Here is a 19,883-nt window from a genome sequence, read left to right as displayed (position 1 = left end):
CTGCAAATATTCTGCAGTAGTTACTGTTTGTACAAATTCAGGGCTGTTTGGATAAGCAGCCAGATTGTAAGTGTCCCTTTATCAGCAGGAAACTTTTTCCAGAAAGTATTCTACCAAGGCTGAGCAGGCCAGTCCTAAGTATTCATCAGCAGTTGGTTCAAAATAGGCATGGCTATATGAACAATAAATACTGAGAAAATAAAATTTTACCTAGCTAACATGTGCTGAACTAACATTTGGCACCTGCAGTGCATTGGCTGATGAAAGTAGAACTTTAAGTACGATTTTACAGGCCTTGCTTCAGTATTATGAATGTTTCCTAAGGTTTAGAAAATAAACACTAGACCACATAAAAATGAAGGCAAGGCAAACTACATCAATCACAATGTAATGTGATGGGGAGCCAGAGCCAGAGCCAGTCTCACAAGTGCAGTGCACAGCTCTGTGTGTGTGTGTTAGGGATGACTTGTGGGTCTCCAGCCTACACAGAGCATTTCAGTGGTGGCTGAAATAGGAGTAACTTTATTTCGGTGAAAGCGGAAGGATATAAGATCCCTCATAATATCTTCCCTAACATGAGCTATTTTTATAAACTGTTAACTCAAGATCATTAGCACATTTATAAGAGCTATTCCTGAAAGTCATAATCATGATGGTCACCATCTAGTTGTCATACATCTAGAGTAGAAGCTTTTGATTACTAAATAAATATAAATAGATCATCTGTACAGAAAACAAACTTGTCCAATAACTGAGGAAGAAGTGTTACAGAAAAATCTATTGGTGGTGAAATAAAAGTAAAAGCCCTCAGCCTTCAGACTTAAAGCAAAAATATCTTTATCCTTCATTAGACGAGGAAGAAAGCTTAGTTGAAATGTACTGTAAAACATTCTCTGTACAAGCACAGACATTGCAGATGGCCAAAGAATGACTGCTCATTGAAAAAGGACAGGAAAGGAAGAACTGAGAAAAGAGGTGTGTTAGCACATGGAAAGAGACAGAAGGAGGAAAAGAAATTATGTCTTTAGCACAGCACTGGTGTAGAACATGGCAAATAAATGCTGTAAACTTAAATTAGAAGAAAATGTAAAGGGCAGAGGAAGACAAATGTGAGGGTACAGTAATGGATTTACTTACATTAACAGATATCTCTACACTAAATGACTAATATTTAGATGTCTTCAAAGAAAAATTTCCAGTTCTTTTTTGATAACAACTCCCAGTAAAATAATGAAACTGATCTTAATTAAACACTTCATTATCTTGTTCCAAAATGCATTGCTGTAGCAAACGAATGAATTTCTGAAAAGTGGAACTGCACTGGCTGTCCTTGTTATTTTTAGTTGGAAAGGAAAAAAAAATGTCTAATATTCAACTGACTAAGAGAATTCATTCCAGAACATTGAGAGTCCATAAAATTAACAATTCTAAATGGTATTTTTATTTATCATTGTACTGGGTCTGGCCAGGATGAAATTAACTTTCTTCATAGCAGCCTTTAGGGTGTTGTGCTCTGCATTCGTGTCTAGAACAGTGCTGGTAACACACCTGTGTTTTGCCTATTGCTGAACACTCTGTGCTTGTATAGCATTAAGGCTTTCTCTCTTCTACCTTCTCCCTCTGTGAGTAGGCTGGGGGTGGAAAAAAAGACTGGGAGGGCACATAGCCAAGACAACTGACCCAAAATGGCCGAAGCATTATTTCATACCACATGACATCTTCCTGAGCAATGAAAGCTCAGGGAGAGGAGGAAGGAAGGACCTTTGTGAGTCTAGCACTCGTCTTCCCAAGCCACCATTGCCCTTGCTGAGGCCCTGCTTCCTAGGGAGAAGCATCTGCCAGTGGTGCATGAATCCCACATTTTGCTTTCCTTCCACGTGCAGCTTTTCCTTTTCTTATTATAGTGTCATTGCCTCTATCTGCGAGTTTTCTCACCTTCCTTCTATTTTTTCCCCATCCTGCAAGAGTGAGTGAGAAGCTGGGTGAGTGTTTGGCTGCTGGCTGGGATAAACTCACCACACTGATTCTGTGATTTACTATTATTTTTTGCACCATTCAGTTACTTTAATATTTCCTCCCTATTTTTTATGTTGTCTGATTAAAATATTCTCTGGAAAATCTTGAAAATACTTTTTCCTCTTTCTTCCCATTTTTACTTCCCTGTGGAAAAGTGTGTTCGAAAATTTTATGGGACAATTCAATCAGACAAATGAAATAACTATGTGTATCTTTGACCTCATACAAAATAAATAAAGATTCGTAAACAGAATTATAAGTAGTTTCATTTTGACTTTTTTTCTTTTTTGAGAGTGGAAGAAGCCCATGTTTAAAGTTTGAGAAACATTTAAAATTACCATAGGCTCCGTACAGAATTATAAACAAGCAGAAGGATTACATTTGATCATAATTCAAAACTTTTTAACAATCTGTTTTTAAGATAGAATATTTCATGAGAAGAACATACTAACATTAACAATATTTCAAGAATCATTGCAATAGTATCCCTATTTTTCATAAAAATTTCCCTAAAGCAAAAAGAGCACCTTCAAAATCATAGAATCATAGAATGGTTAGGGTTGGAAGGGACCTTCAAAGGTCATCTAGTCCAATCCCCCTGCAAGGACCAGGGACATCCCTAACTAGATCAGGTTGCTCAGAGCCTCATCCAGCCTGGCCTTGAACATTTCCAGGGAAGGGCATCCACCACCTCTCTGGGCAACCTGTTTCAGTGCTCTACAACCGTCAGTTTAAAAAAATTTTTCCTAATATCCAATCTAAATCTACCTCCCTCTATTTTAAAACCATTACTCCTCGTCCTATCACAACAGGCCCTACTGAACAGTCTTTCCCCATCTTTCTTGTAGGCCCCCTTGAGGTATTGGAAGACCGCTATCAGGTCTCCCCAGAGCCTCCTCTTCTCCAGGCTGAACAGCCTCAACTCTCTCAGCCTGTCCTCATAGGAAAGGTGCTCCAGCCCTTTATCATCTCTGTGGCCCTCCTCTGGACTTTCTCCAACTGGTCCATGTCCTTCTTATGTTGGGGGCTCCAGACCTGTATGCAGTACTCCAGGTGGGGTCTCACGAGAGCAGAGTAGAGGCGGAGAATCACCTCCCTCAACCTGCTGGCTATGCTGCTTTTGATGCAGCCCAGGATGCGGTTGGCCTTCTGGGCCGCAAGGGCGCATTGCCTGCTCATGTTGAGCTTCTCATCCACCAGCACTCCCAAGTCCTTCTCCTCAGGACTGCTCTCAATCCATTCTCTGCCCAGCCTGTATTTGTGCCTGGGATTGCTACAACCCAGGTGCAGGACCTTGTAGTTGGCCTGATTGAACTTCATGAGGCTGGCATGGGCCCACCTCTCCAGCCTCTCAAGGTTCCTCTGGATGGCATCCCTCCCTTCCAGCGTGAAAACGGCACCGCACAGCTTGGTGTCATAGGCGAACTTGCTGAGGGTGCACTCTATCCAACTGTCCATGTCACCGACAAAGATACTGAATAGGGCCGGGCCCAACACAGACCCCTAAGGGATGCCACTTATGACCAGTCTCCACTTGTATATTGAGCCGTTGACCATCACTCTCAGAGTGTGGCCATCCAGCCAACTCCTTACCCACCAAGCAGTCCATCCATCAAAGCCATGTCTCTCTAGTTTAGAGAGAAGGATGTCATGTGGGACAGTGTCAAAAGCTTTGCACAAGTCCAGGTAGATTATATCTGTTGCTCATCCCTTGTCCACCGATGCTGCCACCCCATTATAGAAGGCCACCAAATTGGTCAGGCACAATCTGCCCTTGGTGAAGCCATGTTGGCTGTCACCAACCACCTCCTTGCTCTCCATGGGCCTTAGCATGGTTTCCAGGAGAATCTGCTCCATGACCTTGCCAGGCACAGAGGTGAGGCTGACCAGCCTGTATTTGCCCTGGTCTTCCTCGTTACACTTTTTAAAAATTGGGGTTATGTTCCCTCTCTTCCAGTCATCGGGGACCTCACCAGACCACCAGAACTTCTCAAATATGATGGCCAGTGGCTTGGCAACTTCATCCGCCAGTTCATTTTGCTTCATTGTAAATGAATGGATGAAGTACTTATGGAAAGCTGAAATTGGGAAGATGGAAACTAGCACAAGTTCTGTGAGATAAAGAATTGATTAAAATGGGAGTCATGTGGCTCTTCGATCATTTCCAGCATGATGAGAAGAAGATAGAGTTGTCAGCAAGCAACAGGATGATGATAAATCACCAGTGCAGGACAGCCATAGAAAAACAGCACATTTTTCTAGGTAATCTGGCAAAACATTAATGTTGCTGCACACAGCAGTGCTGAAATTTATGTGTAACTCAACATGCCATGTTAGTCATAGAATCATAGAATCATAGAATGGTTAGGGTCGGAAGGGACCTTCAAAGGTCATCTAGTCCAACCCCCCTGCAAGGACCAGGGACATCCCCGACCACATCAGGTTGCTCAGAGCCTCATCCAACCTGGCCTTGAACATTTCCAGGGATGGGGCATCCACCATCTCTCTGGGCAACCTGTTCTAGTGTTCTACCACTCTCATTGTAAAACATCTTTTCCTAATATCTAATCTGAAGCTACCTCCCTCTATTTTAAAACCATTACCCCTTGTCCTATTGCAACAGGCCCTACTGAAGACTTTCTCACTATCTTTCTTATAAGACCCCTTGAGGTACTGGCAGGCCACTATAAGGTCTCCCCAGAGCCTTCTCTTCTCCAGGCTGAACAGCCCAAACTCTCTCTCAGCCTGTCCTCGTAGGAAAGGTGCTCCAGCCCTCTCATCATTAGGCCCTCCTCTAGACTCTCTCCAACTGGTCCATGTCCGTTGTTGCTGCTAGTATGCATTAAAGAATTACACACAATGATAGGAAAAAATCTATTTTAAGGCTAGCTTTGGTATCAGACCAAATAAATGCCAGACCAGACAAAAATAAGCAGGGAGAAGGAAGTTTCTAGTTGTCAGAATTCAAGGCTTGACTTCAGTGTTTGAGAGCACTGATAAAATATGGATTCAGGAAAAGGATAAGGAGAAGACCTCCTGCAATTTCCAGCTGCAACGTGCCAGTTTGCAAGACAGAGTGTTAGGACCATTAGTCATGAGTGAAGTAGGCCTGAGCTACATGCCAAACACCACACTGCCTGTAGCACAAAAACTATAAAGCTTTTCTAGAAAAAACAAATGTGACAACATGAGATGCACTTCACTCTATTTTTAAAACAGTTTGCTTTTCCTTGGAGCAAAGAAAAACAAATGTTTTACTTCCAAAATCCTCCTCTGTAATTACAAATTAATACAAAAATAATGGATATTCATCATCTGAAATACACACTGTAAGTTATTGTCAAAGTTATATTCTGTGCGCCTGGTATTGTACAGAATACCACAGTTTCGGTTTTCTAGAAAGTTAACATGTGCAGTAAAAAAATAAACCTTTACTAAAAAAACACTACAGTATGACCAGGGGATACTTGAAATTACATATTGGCTTCAGTTGAAAGAGAAAACCTGTTATTGTAGTAATAATGAGCACAGTAAGTAAATATTAAAAGAACAAACCTGAAAATATTTGTTAAAGACTGCAGAACAAGAGAGAAGAACATTAAAACCATAGAATTTGTGTTTGTTTAATTGTGTCACTGCACCAAGAAATTATAGTTTTTCACATTCAACTTGGCCAAGGAAAACATGCATTCACTGATTTTGAAAAAAAGTTATATCCATCAGAAGGCAGGCTGACGAAGCCATCCTTTCAGTAAGAAATATCAGTCTTCCCAGAACAACAACAAAATATTGTTAAGAAACATGTATACTGATATGTTAGAATAACAATTATATAATATAAAAATTATAAAACTGAGGAATTTTATAAGTGTTTCAAGTGCAACTTGTAAAATGTTAAAGATGCCATGAATAGCAATCTTTCAAAATAATCAATGAGCAGTCAACTTGTTCAACACTCAGTTAAGGCCAAGAAATCAAGTCTAGAAATACAATGAAGGATGTGGAGAATCAAGTTCAAAGTTCATCAGCACATTCTCTTAAAGACTTTTAAGTCTGGGATGACATCTCTGAGAATTTAAAAAAAAAAAAAAACAAATCATTTGGCATTTGGCATTAACACCCTTGCTACTTTAAAAAAAGCACTAAAAAGAAAAACACTTCCAACAGCCAGCCAAAGCAGGAAACAGCAATAGTTGACTTAGATAAATAGAGCACTTTTTCTATGACTAGCCACCCTTCTAAGTCTGACTGCTTTCTTTTGATAACTGCAGAACTCTTCAGCAAATATATTAATGTATTGATTATATATTAATAATATTAAATTACAATTTCTTTTATGAGAAAGAACTACATTTTCAACATCACAAATGGCAAGAAAAAAAAAGAATAGATTTCTAAAACAGCTAAAAATATGCTGAAAACATCTATAAACTTATCCAAAAAAAAAACCAAAATAGACCTGTTCTAAAAGGCATGGTGAAACAAAGAAAATACTAACCTATTTTTAAAAAAAAAAAAAGGAATATGATAACCTTGTGAAATTTATACACCCATGACATAAGTCATGCTATATTCTATATTACATTAAAGCTATAGTAATTAGCACACTGTACTTCCCTGTCTTTTTGCTATCATGCTATATTTCTGCAAAACTATTCATATAACAAGCATGGGGGGAAGGTGGAGCAGGGGGTTGCTCACATTTTTAAAAGCAAGTCGCAACTTTGAGTTAAATCAGCAAGCTTTAAAAACTTCATGGAAGAAAAGTCATCAAGACTGGTACTTCCAGTATTCTAACAAAAGGTGGCTTCAACAGTGTGAGACACTCCACATAAGCAAGAAAGCACAGAGGATACCATTTGTGGGGCAGTGGGGTCTGTAAGACAGTTTTGCCAGAAATCAGTCACAGGGTACTTACATTAGGAGTTATAGTCTCTATGAAGCCAGGAGGAACCTACAGTCTGCAGGGTATTCATATCTTATGAGTCTAAAGACATGGCCTCACAGACTTGAAAGAAACAGTAGTAGCAAATGCACAAGCTAGAGCGAAAGTGGAATACTTGTCCAGCTCCAGAACTGTTCAAAATCATCTGATTGGTTGCATGCAATGTAGCCATGATACTGTGAATTTACACTTACTTTTCAGTTTTGTTTTTTTTGTATAAAAATCCTAAGGGGAAAAAAAAACCTTCCTATCCACCCACACAGTGCATTTGATAATCTGTTCCACAGTGACGGATGTTTCATCTAGATATCTTAAACCTATTTATGTTGCCAAATAATCCCTTTCCATCGATTTCATTGCTAGAGTGTACTCACTGCTGTAGTCTTCTTCCTTCAACAGTTCTACCACAAACACCTGATTAAAAAAGAAATTTATGTGAACATAAAATCCATGCTATTTTCTTTAACTAAACTAATCTGAACAGACATTAAAATGCAGACAAGTGTCTAGCCTGAGGCTTGTTAATGCAAAAGAAATTAATGTATATGAGTGTATGTAATTTCCTGAAAATTTCTGCTGTAACTTCAGAAGTCAAAGTAGATCTTGGGAATTCTTCTGGCAAAGTGCCACTGCTTTCCAAGACATGAATTACATGGAATAAAAAAGGATTCACCCCAATACCAGATAGCTTCCCCTTTAATAAACCTTTTTACATCTAGAATATGATGAGGCTTTAAATTAAAGTGCTAGATATTACAGTAATCTTCAGTAGCAGTTATACTGGGGAGGAAAATCTCCGTGTTCTACAGTGTACTTATTAAACCAAATTTCTATTAATTTGATCAAGTAGTTGTGAAATAAAGAATAATAAAAGTATGCAACACATAATTTGTATACCTCTAGGCCACAACACAAATCCCAAGGGCAAGATAGATGGTGATAGACCTAGCATTCGTGCTGCCCAACCCACTTTCAGCAGCTGCATGCCAGTCCTGGGCATACGTCTTTTCTCCAGCCAGGAAAGACAAGGAAAGGACATGAGATGCCAACAAACTATGGTGCAGGCAACTTGTGCTCCCCAGTCTGTGCTGCTACCAGTGCATGTTGCAGAGCCACAACAAGCAGGACAAAATAAGAGATTTTAGGATTACTGCGCGGGCTGTGTCATGGATGTGGGCCAGTGGCTAGGGACTGGTAGCCAGCCTCCCACAGCAAGGAAAGAGACAAAGTATAAAGTAGGAGTGGGGAAAAGGGGCTTGAGGCTGCTACCTAGCTCTTACACATGGCAGTAGCTGTCAACTGAGGCTCCTTGAGCCTCTTCTTTGTTCATGCCACTTGTGGTACCTAAATATGTCACACTTAGGAATCTCTGAACTGGACCAGAAAGCAAGCCTCCTCTGCAGGCAGCTGTCGTTCCCTCAGTGCTCTGCTGTGAGGCAGAAGACAGGACAGCAGCTAGTTTTCTTGTCACCACAGAAGCCACCTATATACATCACTTCTTTCACTAACTGCCCTTACATTCAGCCTCTATACACCCCCATGTTTCCTACAAACTAGGAGCAGTCTGCATCTGCATCCTCCTGCACTTACTCTTAGCACTCTCCATACTCCATCTGTGTGTGTGACAAAGCTGCAGTAGTAAATGTTCTATTCACATTACAAAAGACAGAAGAGCTGTACTAAGTCATGGAAATTTCTGCCAACAGGCACAGTTGCCACACTTTCTATGTACAGGTACAGTTTGCTGTAAAATTAAAACAGAAATATCTTTCCCACAAAGATGGGACCACAGAGATTCAGGATAAATTTCCTTCCTGCTGTTCAAACTGTTCAACTTCTTAATATAAAGATTTATTGAAAGACAGCTGGCTAATTTGTATCTTGAAATGACACAAATAAGAAGAAGCAGCTAAGTCTTCTGGGCTAAAAATCTGTCTGAAACCTCAGAGAGCAAAGCTCATACAAGTTTGGAAGCGTGCTTTTTTTATAGACCACTGGTAAACAGCGAGTTAATAAAGCCCTCTGTACTGAATGTAAACTTTATGCCTAGAGCAGATGGTAGACAGGTTGCTTTTTTTTTTTTTTTTGCAAGAAAGAGACAACATATGTGATTGTACCTTGCCCAACATCCTTGTCAAAACCACACAGGTCCTACGGTCTCTACTGTCCCTGCATTGCAGCACTTCTGCTACCTAGTCAGTCCTTGTTATTTGCCAACAGATGCTGAAATTTTACCTACAAAAATAGCCAGACAAAAACCAAATTCTAATTAGCTGGTTGCACATTACATTTTGCCACGGTTGTTGCTACATCTGGACACAGGCTTCCGTGATTATCGTTTTGGTCAGAATGAACACAAAATGTATGTCTAGGGAGTTGTTTAACAAATAGTTTTATCTCAGGTTTTGTTTTTGAAATGTAGATAATGTTGCAGGTTAGAGATGAAAAAGATTAAGCAATTTAAAAAATCATATTTTCTTAAATACAGGTGTATTTTAAAGTTACATGATACAAAAGGAATAAAATAGTAAGGGTGCAATATAAGACGAGTCATGGTAAAAAGGTTAAATAAGGAAAAAAACACGTCTGATAAAGGTGTTTCAAAAGGACTGACCTTGACTTGAAATAGCAACACAGCTTAAAATCACAGTACCTCATCTAAGCTACATTAAGCAGTTACTTAGGTTCCATTATTGCTGGGTTTACTTTTCATAAACCTCCCAAGCATCTATAGGAATGAGGAGTGAATTCTGTTCAGAGCTATCATTGCTCAGGCAGTGGTTAATCTGCCTTGGGTTCTTTGTTTCTTGTATTTTTTTGTCTACATGGGTTTTAAGCAGGTCATAAAGAATTCATTGTGAGCATTTGAGGAGAGGAAGTAAAACAATCTACCAGATATGAAAGCCCAGAGCATGAGGGATGGAGTACAATTCTCAGAAGACTGTATGTAAAATACTACTCTAAGTACCACAAATGCGGCTGAATTTTTGTTTTCAAGAATTCATTCCTATTCCCATATTAGGGGAGTGCCAATTACAATTGTTATTCTGATAGTTCACAGTGGCACTTCCCACGTGTATCTGCTACATTGGTTTTAAATAGATCACACAACGTCAGGAGCCAGGTCTAACTACACAACCTACAACTCGTTCACAACCTAGTTGCTAATGTGGCAAGGCTCTAGTTTCGTGAACATTTATTTCAGAGATAATGTTGGAGTTTCTTTTCAGAGGAAATACTTTCCTAAGCCCCTTTGTGACAGCAGATACAGTCAAGCAGACTGAGTACCTGATCTGAATTAAAAATAACCCACAAAAAACTTAACCCACATCAGTTCCCTGAGGGGGCAGAAAGCAATACAAGGAACTAATTATGTTGACACCACCACAAAAAGAAATTACTGTCAAACTCTGACCAGGATATCTTATTAGTGCCTTCAGAGATTTCCTCTGAAATTGTTCTCCCCTTCACTTAGTCTTTTACATTTAAAATTACTTTACCTACTGACCTGGACTTGTCAGTGCTCCTCATATTTCAGATTGGATTTTAAACACAGCCAGTAGTCTGTTGTATTTTTTTTTCTTTTAGCACCAAAAGTAACAAATTCTAACAAAAGCTGTAGCATCTGAGCACATCAAATCAACAGTCCACTTAGACACTTGTTTGCTACCTTTACTGGAAAGCTCTGTAGTACTAATGAGGAAGAAGGGAGTACTGTAAAACACAGGACATTTGGCCATTTACTGTGCAGTTTCCACCAATCCAGGCTAATAGCAAATAAGAGGTCATGCTTTAACAGGAAATCCAGGGCTATACAGGCCTCCTGACCATGCAGCACCAAGGGGTACAAAACAGAGGCCTGAAACATTTCTAAAAGGGTGCAAAATGACAGCAAACTTCTCCTGAATTTCCTTACAATACTCACCCATATTAATCCAAATATCTGATGCACAGAACAGCGATACTGGTTTCAACAGAGAGCCTGGTTTCAAAAGGTGTAGAGGGAAGCAGTTCTAGCACAGAGCAAATTACTCTGTTTATTGAAGCAGCCTGTAATAACTGCAAATGATTATGAATGTCAGGCAGTATTCACTCATTACTTAAGATATTATTTCAGTCTAGTTCTCCTGAACACTACTGCATTACAGAAATATTCAGTCAGGATTTATATTCAGGGTGTCAGAGTTGGCAACACAGCAGATAACACTCTTCCCATTAAATTTGCTGTACTGAACCTGCACCCAGGCCGTGCAAACAAACTTTCAGCAGTGCTACAATATTACAGCTGGAATTAGCCACACCAAGCAAAGCAGGTTTCAGGCCACTTGTCCTGTCCCTGGGTCACAGAATATTTGAAGACAGGCGGGACCTCTAGGCATCATCTGGTCCAACACCAAGCAGGGTCATCTGGAGTAGGTGGCCCTGGACTGTGTCCAGAAAGCTTTTGAATACCTCCCAAAGATGGAGACCTTACCACCTTCCTAGGTAATGGGTGTCAGTACTCAGTAACACTAATAGTAAAAAAATGCTTCCTGATGTTCAGGAAGAACCTCCTGTGTTTCAGTTTGTGCCCACTGCCTCTTGTTCTGTCACTGGGCACTACTGAAAAGAGCCTGGGACCACGGATACCTGAAGGCCAGTCTTGCTATTAAAGACTGTGGCAAAGAGGGCATTCAGTACCTCAGCCTTTTCCTGACTAACATGAATTGCTCTTGAGCTTAGAGGAGGTGATCCTCAGAGATCAACCAGCTTTCTCAGCCCCTTATTTCTTCCAAGGCCTTATCCCATGGGATGCTCTCAAGCACATTCTTGAAGAGGTCAAAGTCTGACTCCAGAAGTCCAGAGTTGTGATCTTGCTTTTTGCTCTCTTCCTCTCCTCTCAGGATCCCACACTCTACCATCTCATAGTTACTGCAGTCAAGTCTGCCTTTGACCTTCACATCCCCAGCAAGCCCTTGCCTGTTTGTGAGTACGAGGTCCAGCAGAATACCTCTCCTAGCTGGCTCTTCTATCATTTCCATCAGGAAGTTTTAATTTCTTTTCTTTAGCAAACTTCTGGATTCTTATGCACTGGTTTCTTGTCCATCTAGCAGAAATTCCGGTGGCTGAAGTCCGCCACAAGGACCAGGGCCTGCTAACATGAGGCTGCTTCTAGCTGTCTGTAGAAGGCCTCATCCACTTGTTCTTTCTCATCAGCTGGCCTATAACAGACATCTAGTAGAGTGTGATCTGTGCTGGTCTACTAGATCCTTACCGATAAACTCTGTGTTGGTTCCTCATCCATCCTCAAGGAGATCTTCATGCATTCCAGCTATTCTCTCACATAAAGGGCAGATCCACCTCCATATTTTTCCAGGCTGTTCTTCCTAAAAAGACTGAATCTTTCCATTGCAGCACTCCAGTCTGCCTTCCTGGCATCCATCCCTCCTGCTTGTTTTTGCTGGCATCGTTCCCCCTACCTTGCTGGCTCCCTTTTGTTCCTTTGCTTGCTGCTCAGTTTTGTTTCCGTGATTGCTGCTCGGGACGGGCTGTATCGGTCATTGGGACATCGGGTGGTAAGAAAACACATATTGTTCACTTTGTATATTTTTAATATCCTTATATTCTGTTATTACTTTAGTTTTCCCTTTTATTTTAGTAAATTGTCTTCATCTCAACCCACGAGTACTCCTTGCTTCCCAATTCTCTCCCCCATCCCCCTGGAGAGGGGGAGAGTGAGCAAGAAACTGTGTGGTGATTTGGGCTAAACCATCACAGCCACCCTATCATGCCCCCATGATCCCAACAAGATCACAGCCCTGCAACTGAATACAGATCTGTAATTCCTCATGTTTATTCCCCATGCTGTGTACATTAGTGTGCAGGCACTTCAAAGACGCACTCCAGTATGCTGATTTCCCAGAAATGGTCTGGGAGGTTTGCCCATAATGGTGTCTTGTATGCACTTCCTTGCTTATATGCAAATCCTTGAGCCTTCTCTTGTGAATTTTGTTCCCTTTCACTCACATCACTCCAGTCTTTTATATGCAGACACTGTCCATAACTCCTTCACAGGGCTGCTGGTAACTCTCTCCCTCTCCCATCATTTCCAGTTTAAAGCTCTTCTTACCAGGCCAACCATCCTGCTGGCAGAGATACCTTTTCCCCACTTAGGTGGATCCCATCTCTCCCAATAAGATGTTGATTCCTAAACAGGGTCCTGTGGTCACAGAAATCAAACTCAGCTGGCAATGCCAGCTCTGCAGCCAGTTGTTAACATGTAGTCAACCCTTTCCCCTCACCAGTGGGATTGTGAGGAACACTATCTGGGTCCCATAACCCTGATTATCACCCCCAGAACTCTGTAGTTACTTTCAATAGTCCTGAGGTTGTCAGTGCTACTGTCACTCATGCCTATATGGGAGAAGAGCAGGGAATAATAGAGGGAGGGACAAGTTTAAGCACTCTCTCCGCAACCTCCTGGATCTACGCCTCCAGGAAGCAGCATAATTCTTTGGACAACAGGTCAGGTCAGGTTGGCAGGTGAGTGCCTCGATCCCCTGCAGCAGAGAGCTGCCACTAGCCAGTTCCTCCAGGTCATCCCGCATGGCTCAGAGTTAGTCATTCTGGTTGCTTCGCTTGAAACCTGTCTCCTCCTCAGATCTGAGGGCAGCACACCTGTCCCACAGCTGCAAGGCTTCAGGTGAAGCAGCAGCCTTCCTGCTAGTTTATGATATACCCTGGGATAAAACATGCAAAATATTTTTAACAAACTGAGGAATCATTAAGTACCAAATATCAGAGTGTTAATTTAGTATCATACCTAGAGCATTATGTGACAGACAAGTAGGAGAGAAAAGGGATGTAAATGAATCCTTTCAGCTAGGATATAGTATTTCTGTGTTGAGAACTTCTAACTAGTATGCCAACACCTGTTATACATATAGCACATGCCAAATGCTAATTACTGCGACTGATGCAGGGACAACTCAGTTTAGCAGTTTATTGTCAGCATCAGGTAGCCAACAAGCTCTTGAAAATTGCATGCCAATTTTTTTTTTAATTTGTAGGAGAGATTTCTAACATGAACTTCTGACTTTTTATTTGTTAGATAGACAAGAGAGTGAAAGAAAAAGAAGGTGGCTTGTCTTAATGCAGTATAAGCTTACACTAGTCCAAAGTAAAAGGAACTACCAGATACCTTCTAGGCAGAAGCTTTCCTAAAGCAAGACATTCCAACATAGGCAGAGCCTGTTTGTAGCATAAAAGCAGATATATCTTGATCATTTTCAGCCATATCATACTATTGTCAATGGTCACTTTATTGAGACTAAAATACTGTTGATTTCTTTAAACCCTCATTCCTGAAATCATGTGCTACCTTCAAATGCCAATATGTGCCTTGATGTACAGTTCCCGTAGCTATAGAGAAAGGAGGCCTTTTTAAAAAGTGAAAACAAAAACATTTATATTTTTTAAAAACTAAAACTCAGTCTCCTTTATCTGCCTAGTTGTATCACGGGTGTTGCCACTCGTGGTTCCTGCAGTTGCCGATGTCTAACCACTGAAGTCACCTTCTCTGAGTGCACTTAGAGCAGACAGCTGACCCGCTCTACCTGCCCAAGTAGAGCCTCACAACAAACTTGGGATCAACTTCTTTTCAAATATTTATCTTGACAGGAAGTTACACAGATACAACAGGTGACATATCGTTGCAGTTTTCAAACCAGCAAACACAGAATAAGAATGAAACATTCAATAAACTTTCATGCCATTCATAAACCTGTGTTCCTGGTTCCATAAACCTGGTGTTCCTCTGTGCCAAACAGTGCAACTAACGTACACACAAAAAATCTGTCATGTCCCAGGCACAGACAGCAGCTTCAGTAGCTCAGAGGAGCACCACATGTATTTATCAGCTTAAGGCCATACAGTGTAACACATTGGTTTTTTTAAACATATTATTTTATGTCATTACATAAAACACAGGGGGGCCCAAAGGCTGACTCAGCCTCAACTTGTCTGGAGCTGTGTAATGAATGAAAAAGAAAATACAATGTCATATATGCAAATCTGGATTCAAACATTGCTCTTTATAGCCTAAAACTGGTTTTCAGTTCACTAAGCTGATATCCTTCTTTACAGATCTATTCACCACATTTTGATAGCTAATTTAATTACTTTTAAAATGTCACTATTGATTTTAGGAAAAGGCTGGAAGGATTAGTGGAAAATAGAAGCTCCAAACATAGCAGAGGCAACATGTTTAAGATGTAATTACTTTTTAGATATAAAAAGCATCTTTAGTAAGATTTTGCTGAACCTCAAGTAGTTGTGTTGCAACTGGCAACAAGAAAGCAGAAAGTTCCAGGGAGAGGCAAGAGATAATAATAATCCTTTAATATTCATATCGGTTGGCACATAATGAAACAGCATGCAGATCCCCTATTTTACACTAAGCAACATCCATAGCTGCTAATGGACCAGTGAAGTGAAGAAGAGAGTGAGCTGTAATATAGAATATACTCACAGCCTGATTCAGTCCAAGCAGCAGATTCAGCTATTGAAAAGCAAGGACACTTTTCCTGAACTGCTCAACATGTAGAAGCGTTGCCCAAGATGTATATAACGAGAGTTATGCTGAGTTACAGTTCTTCTATTTATTAGAACTAGTTCAAACGAGACCTCAAAATCAGAAAAAAAAAAAACAACCTACTTTCCAGTCTCCTCCCGTCCTCTGTGAAGCAGAAGCTAATCTGCACGGAAATCCTCCACAATCCAGGACCTAGCAGCTACTGAAATCAAGTCCCATCATCAAGAAAAGAGCACTCACTTTTATCATTTTGTTCATTGCTTCCTTTGCAAAGTGTTGAGTTTTAGGAAGTGTAGTATTTGGCAGCTCATCACAGCCAATAAAGATGCTGTACATAACACCTGCATGTCAATTTTTCAGCTCAGAAGAAAAAACACATTTCTTTCAATAAGAAAGAAGATAATAAGTTATCTAAGTATCTGACATCAGAAGCTTAAAAATATCATAAACTGCCATTAGTACACACAATTCTTTTCATTCATAAAATCATTAATTTTCAAAAATTGAAAAAGAAAGTATGAAACATTCAAATAACAGAATTCATTTCTCCAGAAATATTGTTTTTTAGTGAAGGATAATAATTTGAACTAAAATTACTAGCAAACCAAGTTGTGTAGAAAAACTATAAAACTAGTCAAAATTCCAAATTTGGTGCCTTTTGATACACAGATTTTGTACTGCAATGAATAACACTAATAAAACTATATTTCACAGCATGCGATAAATACGTTCTTACAGTATTTTTGCTGTACAGGACATAAAAGTAAAACCTAAATGCGGTTATGCTGATATCAGGACTTTCAGTTACAGCTCACATTACTCAGTGGATGTTGTAGGTACAATGGAGACAGTTGTACATGTACACCATCTTGCCCTTAAACAGAGATACTTGACAAATTCTATGGCAAAAATAATCCTTTCTTTCTGTGAATAGAATTTTAGGAAGTAATGTTTTACAAGAGCTAGGACTAAAAGCTCTCAGCCCTGTGGGAAAGTACTTGGGGATACTCATCGATGAAAAATTGGACAAGAGCCAGCAATGTGCACTTCCAGCCCAGAAAGACAATCATATCCTGCATCAAAAGAAGCATGGCTAGTAGGTCAAGGGAAGAGATTCTCCCCCTCTGCTCTTCTCTCATGAGACCTCAACTGGAGTACTGTATCAAGTTCTGGTGTACCCAGTACAAGAAAGACATGGGCCTATTAGAGCAGATCCAGAGGGCCACAAAAATGGTCAGAAGGTGGGAACACCTCTCCTATGAGGAAAGGCTGAGAGAGTTGGGGTTGTTCAGTCTGGAGAAGAGAAGGCTCCAGGGAGACCTTACACTGGCCTTCCAGTACCTAAAGTGGGCTTATAAGCCAAGGAGAAACTCTTTAGCAAGGCCTGTAGTGACAGGGCAAGGGGTAATGGTTTTAAAATAGAAAGAGGTAGACTTAGATTGAATCTAAGAAATTATTTGTGATGAGAGTGGCGAGACACTGGAACAGATTTCCTAGAGAAGTTGTGGATGCCTCACCATGGGAAGCGTTCAAGGTCAAGTTGGACAGGCATTTGGAAAACCTGATCTAGCGAAAAAAGTCCCTGCCTGTGGCAGAGTGGTTGGTACAAATGATCTTTGAAGGTTCCTTCCAGCTGAAGCCACTCTGTGATTCTGTGAAAATTAGATTCACACAGGTCCAACATCAAGTTGGGGAACACTAGTATACCTTGTATACCATTTGCTTTGCATTTTCCATGGCTTAATTGTTACAGCAATCTTTTAAGCAAATGTTAACCTGGACTTAAAGATTGCTATTGACTGAGAATTTATCAGTGTTTTATCCATTGTCACACGGCTACTCTTAATGAAAACAGGCCTGTTGCTTCTAGTTCAAATCTGTCAATTCTGGTTTTAGTCTTCTGCCTTGTGTTTGTCTGCTGCAGTAAAAAATCCTGTTTCTAGCATGTGATTTTTAATTTATAAACACTGACAAGCAAATGGACTTGTTCACTGTTCCATTAACTTACAAATGCATGTTTTCTATCTATGCTGTTGGTTTTCTTCTGAACATTTCCCAGTTTGTCTGCATTACTCTTATCTGTGAACAGCAGAAATCTTTCAAATAAGATTAGTAGCAATGCTAAATAAGTACTAATACAACTTCTCTATTCAAGTACCTTCTGTTTACATATCCAACAATTCTGACACTAGAATTTGCACTGGGAACTTTTCTTTAGTTAATTACATTTGTGTCATTAGTCTTTCTTAAAGTTACAACTCGCATAATGGACATCTCCGTTCTATATACACAGCAGTTGTGATCTCCATTCCTCTGATTTTCAGTGGATCATATTAGACTACAATAGAAGTCCAGAAAGAGAATTTCAAGTAATGCCAGATCAGACGTCTTACAGAAGTTTATTACATTAATATCAATACCTAATCAGCAAAATTTATTGTGTCACTAAAAGAAAGTTTAGTAGAGTCATTTCAGATAGCCTTATTTCTATAAGCTCACTTTGATTGCCACAACTTTATCATATTTCAATAACTTTTTAATTAAAAAAGCATTTCATATCTTCCATTATTCTCTTTCAGATCAATCTCAAGTTTTCTTGGAGTTTTTTGAAACTTTCCCTTCATTTCAGTACTTGCTTAAAACCAGCATTAACACCTAGAGACCAACTTGAGAGGGTTTTATTTTGCACAGCAATATAACTGCAGGAGTTTGTGACTGGAATAAGTAACACACCTAGTATTTACAAATTCTCTTCTTTCAAAAGAATGAATGCTAAAAAGTTAAAAAGGAAACAAAATATCAAAAGCAGTATTTTTTAATATGGAAATCTTGAGGAACACATCCTTTGTTTCTTTGCTTTTTAAATATGACTGACTTAAGTGGTACTCTACTGCAAAAAACTGGACATAGCTCAGCTATAATACAAAAGCAAGACGTAAATATCAGTTCCCCTAACTGCACTTGGAAGTTTAGAACTATTTAAATTCTCTAATTTGAGTCTAAATTCTCAAAGTCTCCAGTCATTTTAGATCAAAAAGTATTGATTTATTAAACAAAAAAAAATATATGTAAAACTATATTTCTGAAATTCTACAGTATATACACTTACATAATTACACATAAACAGATTATTAAATAGCAAGCAATATAACTTCTTATCCAGCAAACTCATTCTTACATGACTTGGAAAATTCCAATAAATGTCCACGAAAATCTGAAACCATTAGCAGAAGACCTTTATCATCACTTGGCTGATAGCATTTGTTCACACTGCCTAGTCTTTAAAATCTTATTTAGTACACTGCTGTATTATAAAACTGCTTAGCACAGAAGTTTCAGTCATGTTGGTACTTGAATTTGCAACCAGGTAAAAGCTTATAATATGCTTGAAAAAAGCAGCAGAATTGCCACAGTTTCTATATATAAACTTGTTGAAATTTACCTAAACTTAAAATCCCAAGGAGGATAATTTCCCTGAAGAACAGAAAGTAAAAGCAAAAAATTATATACGTGTTCACACTTTAAATATTGTAAAGAACTAAATGTGTTATTTGATCTTAAGAACACAACAGATCACATTCATTTTCTAAGTTAATCCTTCCTCTCTTATATAAACAAATCACTTTTTAAGATGATGATTTATGTTCCACTATTCCAACTACAACATGCGTTGTCTTCATCCTGAAGGCATCTTATGCCTGTGTACACTTTATTACAGTGAATAATTACTTTCAGCAGGTCTATATGTAAATTAGTAGCTGTTGTTGTGGACTTGACTATAGATATGCTGATTTAAAAGGTGAAACAGTGTCTTGTGAAGACTCTACTGCTCTTTGTTGTATCTCTAGTCAGTGGAAGCAACTACAGTTACAAATTAAAAATTCATTATGATTTTGAAGTGCTTTTGCCCATCTGTGGTTTTCAGTGTTTTCTATGTAGGCAGAGAAAAATAAGAGTTATTCTGATATTCGCTAGTGATTTAGACATTTATGATCTTCAGAGCTGAAGACTGAGTAATACTTTCGTAGTGTAGGAAGGGGCAGAATCTGTGAAAAGAGAAAAAAGAAATACATCTCAGACTTCACCTATGTAATCCGGCACAAATAAATGGAGCCCTGAGCCAGAAACAGCTAGGTTTGGGTTTATTTCAAAGGTACTCTACAAGTGATCTCTGTGCTATCTTTCAGAAATTCTGCTAGCTCGTATTACACAGAAGCTATTCCTTCTCCAGTCTGCCTTTCAAAGCAGGTATTGGCATAATCTATAGCACAAGAGTACAGAAGCAGGAAATCCAAGAGTGATTCATGATCCAACGTCATCATAAAAAGCATAGAGCTAAGTTTTGTCTAG

At 39.4% G+C, this 19,883-nt stretch overlaps 1 protein-coding gene across 1 annotated transcript in view; it reads right to left on the bottom strand.

Annotated features, from left to right (window-relative positions):
- Positions 1–17,913: 17,913 nt before the first annotated feature.
- Positions 17,914–19,883, bottom strand: part of LRRC2 (leucine rich repeat containing 2) — a 75,121-nt gene continuing 73,151 nt past the window's right edge. The window contains exon 9 of the mRNA XM_086771260.1: positions 17,914–19,579. Within this exon, the coding sequence (XP_086627386.1) occupies positions 19,530–19,579 (50 nt within the window). The 3' untranslated portion in view covers positions 17,914–19,529. The remainder of the gene's footprint in view (positions 19,580–19,883) is intronic.

The sequence above is a fragment of the Chlamydotis macqueenii genome, chromosome Z, assembly GCF_036417535.1.
Source record: "Chlamydotis macqueenii isolate bChlMac1 chromosome Z, bChlMac1.mat, whole genome shotgun sequence".
NCBI classification, from domain to species: Eukaryota; Metazoa; Chordata; class Aves; order Otidiformes; family Otididae; genus Chlamydotis; species Chlamydotis macqueenii.
This window is presented reverse-complemented; position numbering and strand designations above follow the sequence as displayed.